Here is a 15,389-nt window from a genome sequence, read left to right as displayed (position 1 = left end):
TCAGAATTAGATGTTTTATATAAATACTTTTGCAATATGCAGTTGACTTTTGTAAACAGTTACAAGTGGTTGCAATAGGCAACTCTATTTTAAACACAACAATACATTGAGCTCAATGGAAATTTCAAGTTATTTGCAACAGATTACTTTTTGGAATTCCAGGAGTGGATCCTAGATTCAGTCCTGGGTCAGTACTTAAAATCAAGTGATGAAAGTCAACTTAATTACTGTAATGATTTTTAAACAATATTTAGCTATTTTAAAAGTTGACAGAAAATATTTCAAAGAAAACAGTCAATGATTCCCTATGGAAGAAAATTCAAGTTGCAGGTACAGTAGGTTTTCGTTACTTTTGTAATTCAGTACTGGGTGCCTAGACTCAGTACTGGGACCTTTATCCAAAACAGGTAAGTAATTACGTTTTCAGATATTATACGATTTTTAAAGAATATTTAAAGATTGCAGAATTTGACACTTAGAAGAAATTTCACAGAAAAACAGTCAATGATTTCCTATGGAAGAAAATTGGGTTACTGGTAAGTACAGTTGTAAGTATTTTTCAGAGTCAGTGCTGGGCACCAAGATCCAGCACTGGGAGCTCACCTAAGAGCAGGTGAGTAATTTTGTTTTCGTTACTCGGCTGATTTTTGGTGAATATTTTAAGATCCACACTTAGAAGAAATTTCAGGAAAAAGCCAGTCAATGTTACCCTATGAGGAAAATAGAGTTATCGGTTTAAGGGTAAGTACTCGAGTGGCAGAGTTGATGTTCTGGGCATAGACTAAGGGGTCCCCCAGGGTCAGGTAGGTACAGTCGGTTCACCCTCAGCGACTCTAGGGCGGCCGGGTGCAGAGAGAGTTAGGCCTAATGTTATCCTATGAGGGATAGGGGGGCCTTGGTTGGTGGCTGCTGACTGGCAAGCCACGCGGCTGTGGAAGCTGGGCTCCTGGTCACTTACTCGGGGCAAGGGGGGAAGTAGGTAGGTGTAGAGGTTTCACTGCCAGAGCCACTCGGGCAGCTGGGTGCAGGGTGCTTTTGAGCCTTCGGGCGCTCAATTGATTTTAATGGGAAATCTCTGGTTTAGAAAAAGACTGCAAGCTTGGGGACGAGGATTCTTCAGGTGCCACCACCACTTCGAGAGGTAAGTTGGGTAGTTGGAGGATAGGTAGGTACCCCGGGATTGGGCACAGGGGGCTGCGGGGTGCCGTGTTCAGGGGTGGCTTTTGGTGTCGGGAAAACATACCCTCTGTTGATTGCGGTTGGGGGGGCACCTTGTTCTGAGGCTGCAGGCTTCTTCAGGAGTGTCGAGGGAGGTCCTTGGGTGCCGGACTCGGGGTCACAGTCGCCGTGGGGTTGTCCTCGTGGTCTTTGTGCCCTGTGGCACTGGCCAGGCTTGGCTGGTGCAGAGTGTGCTGGGTTCGAGGTTCCGGGCTGCTGCCAGGGATTAGAGGTAGGTTTTGAGTAGAGCCTCTACTCGTGGGAGTCCCAGGGGCTTAGAGCCAAAAGGTAGCCAGGTCCTCCGGGGTTTGTATGGTTGCTGGCCACAAGAGATGCCGGGTTGGAGCAGGAGCAGGTTCGAGGGTCGACAGGCCGGTAGGGCTGGGGCCAAAGCAGTTGGTGTCTTCCTCTTCTTAGCAGCTGCAGGGCAGGTCTTCTTTCTTCTTGCTCTTCTTTGTAGTTTTGAATCTGGAATCTGGGGAAGGAAGGTTCAGGGTGCCCCTAAATACTAGATTTAGGGGCGTTACAGGTAGGTGAAGGGCAGGGACCAATGGGTCCCTGTCCTGGGGTGGGTACACCCCCTATCCTGCCTCTCTCCTGTGGGAGGGGGGGGCAGTAGCCTAGTCCTGATAGGGTAGGGCTCCCCATCTTCAAGATGGCGAGAGCCCGGAGATGTGCTTCACCTCGCCTCCCCCACCTGAGGGGTGGGGTTGGCAGTCTTGCACATCCCCTGTCCTTATTTGGGGTTTCCGGCCAAAGCTTCCCGCCAGAGTGGGGGGTTGCAGTGGCCTGGGGAAGCTCACAGAGGCGGCAAGCCTTTGAAGCTTCCCCCTGCCCATCCTGGGGGAGGAGATTTAGCACCGCGCCCAGGATGTGCATTGTTGCAGGGGCTGTCCTACCCAGGGGTCCAGCAACAGGTCTGCTGTGTGGCAGCCTCAGAGCAGACGTGGATTGTAGGTTCGGTTTAAGGGGGCATCTCTAAGATGCCCTCTGGGGTGCTTGGTACATTAAATCCCACACTGGCATCAGTGTGGGTTTAATGTGCTGAGAAGTTTGATACCAAACTTCTCAGTCTTCAGTGTTGCCATTATGGTGCTGTGGAGCTCGTGTTTGACGAGCTCTCAGCACCATGTACTCTTAAATGGCAGCACTGCACTTAGTGCTCAGGAATGGACCTGGGTACTGTAGGGGCACAGGGCTCTTGCTCCTGTGCCCACACCATTGGCATAAGGCACCCAGCTAGAGGGGTGGCTGATGTATGCCATGGCAGTGTAGGTGATGGGCATGGCACACAGGGATGTGTGTCATGTCGACTTTGTTTTTGTCTTGCACCCAAACACTCAGCCTGCAAAGTCAGTGTGTGTGTGTAAGGGTACAGGGCCTCTTAAGGGTGGCACAATGAGTGCTGCAGCCCTTAGAGGCCTTCCCTGGTCACAAGGCCCTGGGTAGCTAGAGTACCATTTACCAGGGGCTGACATGTGGCCAGGGTTTGCCAATTTGGGTTTTGTTTGTTTTAGGGAAGGAACATAGGCCTTGGGCACCTGATTGGCTTGAGTCCAGGGCACACTCAGTCAAAGTACATTCAGCAATTCAGCAAAAAAGTGGGGGCATACCATGCAAGAAAGATGGCACTTTCTCACACAATATCACTGTGATGAGTGATTAAACGTTAGAACAGGATGTGCAGCTTATCATTATGAAAAGCAGGCCCTGCGGGATGGTATCCTGAAGGAACCCAGCAGTGTGATTGTTCCTCGTGTTGACAGCAGAATTCTCGGCTGTCTTGTCTGTTTTTCAGTTCTTGAATTGCCTTTCTTGTTCATATTGTCCCTGGTGGATCATTTCTTGAAAGGTTTACTCTACATGTTCCCTCTGACACCAGTGTTGTTTCACTGTGGGTCTTACATCTAGTTCCAATCTTATCGCACCACTATTTGAACCACTGCATAGCTTTGCTATTAGTGTTTTAACTCACAAGCGGTCTTTCTGGTGTCAATTACTGTAGAATGGTTGGGCTTTGCATGCCCCTCCTTTGTGCAAAAGGTGGCATTCACCTTCCACATTGGCCACGTTGTCACTCTTTATCCTTGTATCCCCACGTCACCGTTCCAAAATGAAGGAGTATTTACACTGGCTGGATCCTAGGTGAGACATCTTTTTCTACATTCATCTTACAAGATCATTTCGGGTGGATGACCAGCTTTGTTTTGGTTTTGCTGGGGAAAAGATGGGGAATGCAGTGACCAAGCATGCTATTTCTTTTTGGATTACTCTTTGCATTATGATTTGTTACACCTTGGCTACGAAACACATGTTAGTTGACATTAATGCCCACTCAACAAGGACCTGCCCTGGCCATGAGGATTTGGTTACTAATGTTTTCCAATCAGTTACTTTTTCTTTGCTGCATACGTGACGGCTTGGGTGAGGAGTAATGGCTACTTCACAAGAGATGTTCTACATACTTTCTTGTTTAATAGGCACAACTAAATCAGATCTCAAGGTAGGTACTGGAATGGCACTTATTCACAAGGTGAGGAATCGGTAGGAAGACATATCTATCAGAAGAATAAGAAACCTATTTTAGGAACAGTATTGCTGGTAAATATTAAATCTTCCCTCAATGTCCTCTTAACCTTCCTTCTTCCTCTTCTTAAGTAGTGATGGTCCTTCTAAGGTTCCAAGGTAATATCCAAAATGTGCATTCTGGTGTCTTAATTCTACAGTAAAGCTGCTTAGCTCCTCTAGGAACACCTCATTCGGGCATTGTAGTAACTAACTGACATGAGCACACTAGGCAACGGCATACATAAACCGGTCATGTCATTTCCTTGGTGGATGGAGCCACGACTTAAGTCGTGTGGTGCCGGCACTGGAGAGCTATTGCTAAAGAAAAGTTTCAGGATCCAGTTTCGAATATTGGAACATATCAGTACTCACCAGTGGAATGCTTACTGAAGGAAAGCAACTTTTTCTTTCGGTCTTGCACCTGTAGGACCTGGAGAGCTACAGATCCTTTTGGCATGAGCAGTATTTGGCAGCAAAGAAATAAATACAGGGAGACATTGCCCTAACCTTCCCTTCCTAAAGAGCTGAATGGTTTCTAGAAGACTGCCCTGTGTGAGATAATGGGCCTATTATTTCATTCTTCTATTTGCTGCCATACCTCTTACAATAGGAGAATTTACGATGCACTGTGAACAGGCTGAATGTTGTAGTCTAGTCATCTTTGTTGTTTAAAGTATATTTTTTATTATTTTTTGAGGATAAGTTTGCAAAGCCAGTCTGCTCCCAAAATGGGCGCTATTCTCTTCAGCTTCCAGAAGGAGCTCTTCATCTTGGCTTTCTCCACAGTCAACAGAGAGTCAGGATTATGGCGATCTGCTGTCCATTCTTCAAAGCACATCCATATTTAAAAGGTGCCTGAAAACCTAATATGACAGCTTCTCAACATCCTTTATCCGTTATCAGAAATTGAATCGAATTCCTGGATCAGAACCCACATTTCACAATGTAGCCACCAGATTACAGAGGTCATCATGTACAGCCATTTGTAAAGGCTACCGTTTCAAATTTTTAGATTTATGCATCTGCCCATAGTAGTTTTCTTTTATCAGCGTTCATTTATCCGTAATCCAGGCCTGTCATAAACTACTTAATAAATATTTCATTTGAAAGCATATGGATGTTCATGATTTCTTTTTGTAGTTTAATAGATTCTATCAGACAAGTCTTTTAGATCTAATTTAAAGGTTTTAGATTGTTTTTCATTTTACTTAAGGTCACCATTTTGGCCGGGCACAAATATGAACTCACAATTATTTTACCAAATGGCCTTCACATTTTCTAACAGTTCTGCAATGTGTTCTTTATAGACACAGCCAAAATGGGTTAATATGTTCTTGTAAATGAGGATGTTTCTCTTTTTTAAAAGCACAGTTCTTTTGTGTTATCTGAAAGATAAAAGGATGTGTATCAGTTTTTGGATTGTATCAAAATAGTCATGGTTCCATAATCAATGTTGACAGATTTTTGATAAAGTTAGACATTTAAATCAAATTGTTAGTAAAGTCAACCACTGTTCTGGGTTGCAGTTTAGAACTCTAATGGACAGCACCACTTTTCTGAAATCTGCATAAGAGCCAATCTGTTGATTCTTTCTGCAAACAGATTATCTTGGATACTGCTTGTAACCTTGGTTCCACAGGTCAGAAGTCATCCTTGAGAACTTTGTTAAACTTCATCCACATTGCATTTTACAGTCTTTAATTTGTTTTCTGTCCCAAGCGTTTGAATATCTTTTAAGATCCCACAAACATTATGAATATCAGCTGTATAATCATATCCGGACTGACCACATTCCCCCTTTCAAATGGAAGTGCCACACTATACTACAATACTAAATTGGGGTTGTCTCATTAATCTCCCTCCCTCTCATATGATGTTTTTAGATTGAAAATGTTTCCATTTCAAGGCTATGCTTATTGAACAAGTATTATTCTAAGCATACAAATAGTAGAGGCCCAAACAGAAGAAAAAAGGTTGATATTAGCTAACCTTTTTCTTCACAGTAGTGTCCATAGTTATCCTACTGTGTGCGATTTCCATATGCCCCGCTGAACAGGAATAAAGTGCCTGTTAAAGTGCATGGTTGAAATGGTTTACTCCAATGACTTATTTAACTTGCCTACAAGTCCCTTATCTATGATACACCCAGGGACTGGTAGTTAAATGCCACCTGTGGACGGCAGCACCTACTGTGCATTGATCTAGGCGGCTGCCTAGTCAAATAATGATCCAAATTCTGCCAAACAAGTTGTTGAGCAACTATGCCACGTGGAATTATATTGGAAGCTCCCTTTTTTGCAATTCTATTATCTCATGATATCCAGGCTCCTACCATCCGAACGCTCTGGAAGCGACCAGAGAGCCCTATCGATCTACCCAGCCATCAGGAACAACTTGTACACCGGTATGCTTCATGAGGCCTCATTCCCGTAAACCGGACCAGTGTAAGAGTAGTCCCTCCTGCTTTGAGAGACTGTGCAGCATTTGGAATGTTGAAATCACTTACCTTATCTACTTGCATGCATGATATCTCCAACCCAAAGTAAGTCAGATTAGTGCAACACATCGTCAGACTTCATGGGAGTTATTTTGGTCGTCTCCTGACCACATATGAAAAGTTTCTGGAAACATATGACATCTTGATATGTTGCAGAGCAGCACTACTTTAATAAAATCCGCTTCTCTTTTAACAGAGGAGTTTGGCAATATAGACTTACTTGCTTTAGATGACCTTCAGATTTAAGAAAACATAACTGGTTCTCTTGACTTTTTTCCTGCTATAGGAAAAAGTGCATACCGTTCAGCCTTTAAAAAAAAAAAATGAATGTGGCCTAATTAAACCTGTTATTTGGAGCAAGTGTAGGAGTAAACGCAGATTAAGTCAGTGCGAAGTTCAAATGCTATGCTTTAGCCATATTAGAGCTGCTTCTTCTCGCTCTTCTGGATGGTGATCGTCCTCTAGAAGGTCATCTTCACACTAGGCGCCTATGTTAGGAGATTGTACTTGGAGTCTGCCTCAGTAACTGTGTTTATAACTAATGCGCGTGCGAGTCATGGCCTCCTCACACTCATTTAAATGTGATAAATGTGCCCATACAATTTAATTTCATTAAATGTGTCTTGTTTGTTTTTATTTTAGGGATGCCGATAACTGTGCCACCACCAGGTAAATGTATCGCACAAATTAAACCATGTCCACCAATTGCAAAACTCTAATGTATTTATAAAGTACTTGATGAAAACAGCATGCGATTTGTATGCAAAGGATACATTTTCCACTCTAATACAACATTCTCTGGACACTAGGTTGTTTATATTCCCCAAATATTTTTTGCAGAGTGACACATATGTGAGCTGCAGGTATTTTTTGCAGTTGAATATTTTTTCTTGTTTGAGTAATTTAAAATTTCTTCTTGGTGTAATGTAAAATATTGTTGTCTTGTACACGTTTGCCTTTACGTTTTCTTTATTATAACTGCATTTTAACTGTGGACATTATACCGTTACAGCCATCAAATTTGTCACCTGATGGCTTACAGATGGGTATCATTCCTGTGCGCACAGCGTTTCACATTATGGATACATCAGTACAACAGTACAAATACTGAAGATAAATTGAGCCCAAGTTCTGCCTGAGGAAGTCATTGATACCCGAGCTCCCTCACCTGAAGTTACTTTCGTTCATGTTCTGAGCCCCGCAGATTGATTTGACTCCACCTATGTCCCAGCTTCAGCTCTTTTCTTTTTTTGGTTTTTGCCAAGATACAGATTCCAACTCTAGAAACAGTTCCAAAAAGACCAGTCAGTGTCTCTTTATCAGCCTGTACTCTAAGAAATACATGCTGGGTTGAAGTTTTGCGGGTTGTTGCCGCACAGGAGCAGCCGGTGAACGTGATGTTCTATGAGAGATTAAGACATTAATTTCACTAGTTCATTCCAGTATGCTTACTTTTATGGGAGGTGGTCATGGTTCAGTGTTTTCCAGACGGAAGGGCAAGGTATAAAATTTTTCTGCATGTTTAACCATTACCAAACTAAGCTTAGTGAAACGGTTCTTCACTAAAGTGATTCTTGTCATCACCCAGTTTATTATAACGGGCATCCTACTGTGTCATCTTTGCTATACTTTTTGCTACGATTGGTTTTAAAAGAACTACTTTATTGGTGGAATTTTAGTGTATATATGGGATCATTTCCTTCATTCTGTACAATGAGTGATTCTAATGCTGAAACTCAAAGATTTCAACTAGGTTTTCCCCCATAGTTTTCATTTAAAAATATCATCTAAGGGATGCAGAAAACTGGTCTGCGACATATATGGCTATCATTACAGATTTTCCAGTGGTTTGACAAGATAAAGTTGATCTTTTGTGATGGCTGCCTCACCTATTGCATTTCACAGGGGCTATACTGGATCTGGAAATGTTTGCAAAAGCTCTCCTGCACCAGAAGGTGGTGCTGGCTCCACTCCTGGGTCAGTTACAGCGCAAATGTAACATCACTGGAGCCATATGGCAGGACTATTTACATTGTTTTCATAATTATGGTTTTACAAACCGTTCTAGACCAAGTTCCTAGACCTTAGCCGGATACTTCTCTCTCATTCTGGAAAACTGCTGCCCTCTCCGTTAGCTGCATTAAACACTTGTAAGTCAGATACCCTTGTGGACCTAGAACACAGCTATAAACAATCGCTGCTCTTCTGAGATCTGAGTTCTAATCTCATCTCACACTTATTTCCCACCTGTATACGATTTGTAATTCTCATTATCTGAATTTTTATACTTCCTGGGTTACTTCACCTTCAACATTCTGTAGTGCTTTTGTGTTATCTTACATATTCCAATTCAAATTTCTTTTTAAAGTTTTGTCATACACGGGATGTAGTCCTCTTACCTAAAAGTCTATACTGTTCTGCAAAATATATCTACAAGTCCTCTCCCTAGCTTAGTACGGGTCTATACCCTTCAGGTTTTAAAGGCAATTGTTTCTTGTTGTTGAATCACTACTGATGCTTAACGTTAGCCTTTTAGGTGAAAAGCCTAAATGCAGAGACTTGAGTGCAAGAAAAGCTTATGCAATCTGTTTGGATGTCCCCTAGATGCAAGGGCTAGTACATATGAACAAAACTGCTTGTGGGCCATCAGAAGGTACTCTGTCATTGCAAATGGAGTTTTGTGAGCCGATTAATGTCTGCTCAGAATCAAGTGTGTAGAACGATGTTCAAGCATTGGCGGGGACTTTGTTTCGTCCCCAACTAACATGACCACCAGACTATTGTATTTGACGTCCCTTTTTCTTAGCCTGAAGAAAAGCCTGGAAACTCCTCGGATGGATCTGTTGATAGATTGCGTGGCAGCTATGCTGGTGGTTGCGGTTATTTCTTTTTCATAAGGCAAGTTAGCCTACTGCAACTGCTGTAAAGGGCACTCATTTTGTGATAATTACACTACATATAACATGTTTTGCTGCTGCAGCCATGGCTTATGTTAATATTATACCCATGTGGTGTGCATGTGCAGTAGTTCCATTTTTTAGATGCGTCTTACACTAGCCTATACAATCTGGGTGAGGGTATACTTTGTCAGCAGCCTTTGGCAAAGGTAAAATAACCAACAAAGACTGGAGACCAATTTAGAAAGGAGCTAGTGTAAATTAAATGTAAGCAGAGCAGTCTCTTTCACCTCATGACCGAAACAAAATCTAAAAAGCGTGTGACAGTGGACCTGAGGCAGCAAAGGACAAGGAAGTGCATTGGCTACAGAGGGCAGGCTGTGTAGCCTGCTGTTACTGCATAGGTTAATATTAGTGAAGGGTCTTACATTTCTCATCCTTATGGTGGGGAATGTTGTGAATATATGAAAAATCCAGTGCTGGACAATCTTTCCGAATTAACATAAACTCTGCCAATATGGGAGTGAAATAAACTATAGTTGTCAGATTGCAGAACGTAGGTCCATAAATTGAGCTATGGTTCCTACGATCCTCCCGATATGCGGTTAAATATTTCATGAAAGAGGGCTGCTGGGGGGGGGTAGGTTAGGAACCTCTCTGCAATACAGTGATATTTCTGGGCAGTGTATTCACAGGCAGTAGGCCACTTATAACATTTTTAAAAGCGATAAACTCATGGGTTCTCGTGCCACAATTTGCCTTGTATATTGTGCATAATGAACTGTATATAGACAACATTCTTGAGAAACATTCACCACATACGAATAACAGAAATATTTCTCTAGAATACCTTTGTATCACTCTGTTTATATCAGAAACCATATGACCAGTGAGTTATATAGAATATAGGACATAGAGAAATCAATTCTCACGGTTAATAATGAAATATATGTTTGATTGGCATTTAACTTTTAGATTAAAAAATAAGAGCAAACGTGTCTCCTCTATATTCATTATCCTACCAGGAAATGATGTAGCATCTGTCATATAATCGTTCATGCCATTATGCCCATGTGCGCTATATTGCACAGCCATAATTTAAAAGGGGCTGGTGAAATGATTCCAAATTGATAAAATAACAGGACTTTCTGCTAACATGGAAATATGGGCCCCATGTCCCAGAAAGCATTTGTCTGAGACATCGATAGATACATGAGTTTCTACTTGAAATAAAATTTTAAATCAAGATAGTATTGATTAGTGGTTAATTAGTCATCATATAGTGGGCATTTGGAGAAAAACATACGATCTTATAATGATTTACAAGAGCTTGTTATTATTTTTATTGGGTTCTGATAATGTATTACTATTTCATAGAATACCACGATGAATATTTTTTCTATGTCAATAGAGGACTTCCTCGACTCTTACTATTTTTACTGTTTACAATTCTGGTCACTGATCTTGGAAAAGCATTAGCCGCTACCATGGTACACCGTAGAATTATTAAATAAAATAGGTTTTTGCATTGCAATCCTCATGTGCTGGCCCCAGTTTGACAACTTTTCTCCACACTTTGCAGATTTATTGCACTTGTTACATTGGTTGGTTGGTGAAGGATTGAAACGTTGGTGGCATTTGGTCAACGGGGTGCAAAGAAAAAGGGGGACGGGAGGGGGCGGTCCCAAAACACAATTGCACTCCAATGCATTGTACATAGGCTTTTGTATTTCAAGTAGCAGCAAAACAGCTGAACGGATTGTACTGAAATTTCACAGCAATGTACATTATACTATGTAGATGATACGTTTTAGTACTGCAAGTGATGTTATGAAGTGTGTATGAAGTTGTAAAGGTCAACAACTTAGTGATATCTATGTAGCACAATGTACTAAATGTAGCAAGGAAGCCCGAAAAATGAACTAGACTGCATATGTAAAGTTTCAGATTTACACATGAACAACTGAAAAACCCTTTTATGGTCACATACTAATGGAAACCTATAAACAAATACATAACAAATAGAATACATCTTAATCGACATAAGTTCTGTTTGCATGCTTTCTGGCTCACAAAATAAAATCATCTTCCTTATGTACTCCTGTGCAGCAAAATGAAAAAGTGGCCTCGCAGTGAGCTACACAAACTCCTATTCGAAGGACATTATAATTGGCCACTAGGAAAAAAAATCTCAATTTTTATGACAATAGTAATGATGGTCTTTCATTTACTTTGGGCATCATATATAGCACAATTCTACTAAAAGTAGAAAGGAAGCTCAAAGAATAAACTAGACTGCATATGTAAAATTTAAGAATTACTACATAAACAACTAAAACTCACATTTATGTTGACATGATTATGTAAATCAATTAACAAATACATAACAAATTCGAGAGAGAAAAAAATATAACTTTTATTAAATCTGATTGCCTTGCTGTAGTTTTAGTTTAGTATTCCCAGAGATAGGAATTCCTCAGATTTTAGCTTCCTAATAACTTTCCACCCATTTGACGAATCTCCACAAAACTTTCCCGACCTACATCATTTTGAGATGATGTAAATTTTTGTGGTGAATAATGAAGGGGGTACACAAATAAGGGGGCTCCCAAAATGCTTTTTTCATAGACAATTTATTTGGCGTAGTGCGAAAATGGATGAACACATTTACATGAAATTTGGCAGGATTATACATTATGGTGCACAGATTATGCTTTTTCGGTTCTGCAGCAAAGTAGGGTATTTTATAAAAAAATTTATAAGGCATTTAAACTTTGTGATATGTCACAGTGGTACTTTCGCAGAATTTTGTGAAACTGCCACAGTACATGGCCATAAACTTATTTAAAAATATATATAAAAAATAAATACATTTCTCTATCTATTGTTACTAATTGATAGGGACCTACTACTTAACCTATATCTAAGGCCCGAACACTGAACACAGCCAAAGTTCCATCCCTTCCACGCTATTCCACTGTATGCCACTACACTGTATTTTTTTTTTTTAACAGAATTTTATTGATTTTGCATACGAGTATGGGGCCAAGAAGTCACGCCCTGTTAGTGAGCAAAATTACAATCAGTGTACCTGGGATACAAGGATGGCAACATATAATTTCAAGGCTTCAGTCCTTGTAGGTTGTGAGATTAACATGATAGTTACTCGCTTTTCTGCCCCTGCATTTGTATACAATTTCAGCTGCAAGCGTCCTTCCCCCAACTGCCCCCCTCCCTCCCACTCCCCAGGTGTGTCACTTTAGTCCAGGTCGGTAAGGTATGGTAGACCTACTTTAGTCAGTGGGGTGTTGACAGTGAATGGGATAGCGCATGAGCGGAGCACGTCCCAGTTGGGTAATACAATGCCATCTCTGTTAGTGAGACTTCAGATCCTAATAGCCCTGTCTCTGTCCGCACGCTAGTCTGTGGTCGCTGCGGGGACCTCTATGGAGGTGTCTTCAGCATTATCTTCGGGGGATTTGAGTGCTATGACTAGTGCTTCCCAAGCTCTTGCCCCATCTAGCGCCTTCTCACTCCCTGTTCGTTTTGCTATCTGCAACCTGGTCACCCCTTCACATTCGGCCCATTTAAGGAGCTCTGGTTTCCACCGTACTATGCTTGGACCCTGCTTCACTTTCCAATACATGGTGATATTTCTCTTGCCCAGGAGTGGACCCAAATCCAAAAACTTCTGGTGATTTTATTCTTTGATGTGTGAGGGAACCAGTATAGAATGCAGTGTTTCAGGGTCGGTACCCAGTAGTGGTCTAGGAACACAGTCCCAGAACATGTGTTTAAAATCTGCGCCTTCTGCATTGCATCGCGGGCAAGCCACCGAGTGGGTTGGGAAGTACTTATTGGGCTTATCCGGAGTAAGGTATGCTCTATGTAAAATATGGAAATGCACTAACTGGAACCTTGCATTCCGGGTGCTCTTCCAGGCTCTCTCCACAAACTTCCCCCAGGTCTTCTCTGGGATGTCCTCCCCAACATCAGTTTCCCACTTGAGCTTCAGGTCAGTCAGGGGAAGAAGTGATTCCAACGTCATGCGTCTATGTAAGCACGTTACTGCTTTGAATGTACCTGCTGCCATTACCACGTGCTGGCAACCCAGTGATGTCTTTGGCTCAGTGAGGCCCCCTCCCCAGTGTTTCTGATAGCCGCGGTGAGGGCTGTATAGAGCAGAAAATCCCCCCCTGGGCAAGTCATAACGAGCTTGTACATCATTAAACGGGATCATGGCTCCCTCTTCGTATAGATCTCCTATGCTAGCCAGCCCCTGTGTTCTGCCCAGACCGTCAACCTCTGCCAGTTACTACCATGGGGCAGGGCCTTACACATAAGTAATGGGATTTCCGGTGCATAGGGGCGCCTAATTTTAGCCCGCAGCAGATACCTGTTCCAGCACTTTCGTGCTATGCTGAGTTCCACGGTGAGGGCTGAGGTCCTGACAGGGAGCCGCAGGATGATGCAGGATAGCAGTGGTAGGGAGCCAAATTCCTCTCTGCGCTCTTCTTCCCCCCTGGTGGCATTCGCTACCCATTGCGTGAGCCATTGAAATTGCGCTGCCAAATAATAGGTCTCGTAGTCTGGGACCGCTAGTCCGCCCTCTGCTCTTGGTCGCATAAGAATAGGAAGCGCCACTCTGCATCTACCAGTGCCCCATCTGAAGCCTTTGATCAGCGATCGGTGTTGTACGAAGTGTTTTGTCGGGATCCAAATCGGTAATGTCCCGAAGTAATATAATAACATCGAGAGGGTAACCATTTTAAGCAGGGCCACGCCCCCCCCCCCGCGACTGATAACAGCATAGAACCCCACAATTCGAAGTTACTTTTCGCTCCTCTGATGGACTAACCTATGTTTCCCTCTAGGATGTCTTCTTGGCTATGGTATATTTGTGTGCCCAGGTATGGTAGGCATCTGTCTTCCCAGGCCACCCCATCTGTTTCATGTGGGCCTATTCTGCCCCTTCTCGCAGGAAACAGGCAAGACTTCCTCCAATTCACTTTCAAACCTGCGACTACTGTGAGCCTGCAGCAGGTTTTTCGCTCCTACGAGTTCCGCTCCCGAATCAGCTAGAAAAAGCAAAAGGTCATCGACCTATAACGCTATATGATGGATCTGCCCATGTACATTAAGCCCCTGATATGCCCGCCCAACCTGGCCTGTGCTGATAGTGGCACCATCGCCAGGGCAAACAGCAGCGGGGAAAGGGGACACCCCTGACGCTTTCTCCTGCCCACGCTGCAGGCGTCTGAAATGAGCCCACCAGTTTTAATTCTGGCAGTGGAGACGAAATACAGGCGAGCCGTCCAGCTCACGAAGTTGGTACCCAGCCCCATTTTCTTCATCACATGAAATGGGAAAAACCACTCCAGCCTGTCGAACACTTATTCTATGTCCGCGGCGAATATCGTCGCAACGTCAGAGCATTAAGAGTCCGCTTCTAGGACTCGCACGAGTCGCCGGGTATTAAGCGCTGTGTTTCTAGTGGGGATAAACTCGGATTGGTCTTTGTGTATCAGGGTAGTCATATGAGGGAGCAAGCAGGTAGCCACAATTTTATTTAGTGTTTTGTAGTCTAAATTGAGCATGGATAATGGGCGATATGCAGTTTTATCCCATGCCTGTTTACCCGGTTTGTGCAACGGAATGATAACCGCCTCTCGAGTAGATGCAGGTAGTTTGCCAACTCTCTTAGTGTCAATTTATAACTGTACTAGCTTGGGGGCCAATAGATCAATGTATGCTAGATAGAATTCAATGGGGAGACCATCTGTGCTTGGGGTTTTATTTCGGGCAATGCTCTTAATAGCCCCCCGCACCTCTCGAACCTCGATTTCTCACCCCAGTGTGACTGCCGTGTCCTCGTCTAGGGCTGGCAGGTTCACGCCACGCGTGAACTCATGTAGGTTCTCTTCCGTTGGGGTAAACTGACTCCGGTAGAGGTCAGTATAGTATGCCAGAAAGAGATCGTTTATTCCCTACTGACCATATCTCGCTGACCTGTTCTGTTCCCTAAGCTCCAAGATCACCGAGCCTCTTCTGGCCGGGTTGGCTAATCAAGCCAGAAGAGCTCCTGCTTTGTCCCTTTCCGAATGTGTTCGAGTTATGTACTTTTTATAGTCAAAATAACGTAGCCGCTCTATTTGTGTTGCTACTGCCTCCCTGGCCTCCAGCAGCTCCTTGTCTGGGTTTTCAATCCT

General features: G+C 43.0%; 1 protein-coding gene across 1 annotated transcript in view; it reads left to right on the top strand.

The window, feature by feature from the left end:
- Nucleotides 1-15,389, top strand: part of FIP1L1 (factor interacting with PAPOLA and CPSF1) — a 520,306-nt gene that overhangs the window by 370,409 nt on the left and 134,508 nt on the right. The window contains exon 11 of the mRNA XM_085642102.1: nt 6,926-6,952. Within this exon, the coding sequence (XP_085498228.1) occupies nt 6,926-6,952 (27 nt within the window). The remainder of the gene's footprint in view (nt 1-6,925; nt 6,953-15,389) is intronic.

Source organism: Triturus cristatus, chromosome 2_2, assembly GCF_964204655.1.
Source record: "Triturus cristatus chromosome 2_2, aTriCri1.1, whole genome shotgun sequence".
NCBI classification, from domain to species: Eukaryota; Metazoa; Chordata; class Amphibia; order Caudata; family Salamandridae; genus Triturus; species Triturus cristatus.
Note: the sequence above shows the minus strand (reverse complement) of the source record. Positions and strands in the feature narration are given on the sequence as shown.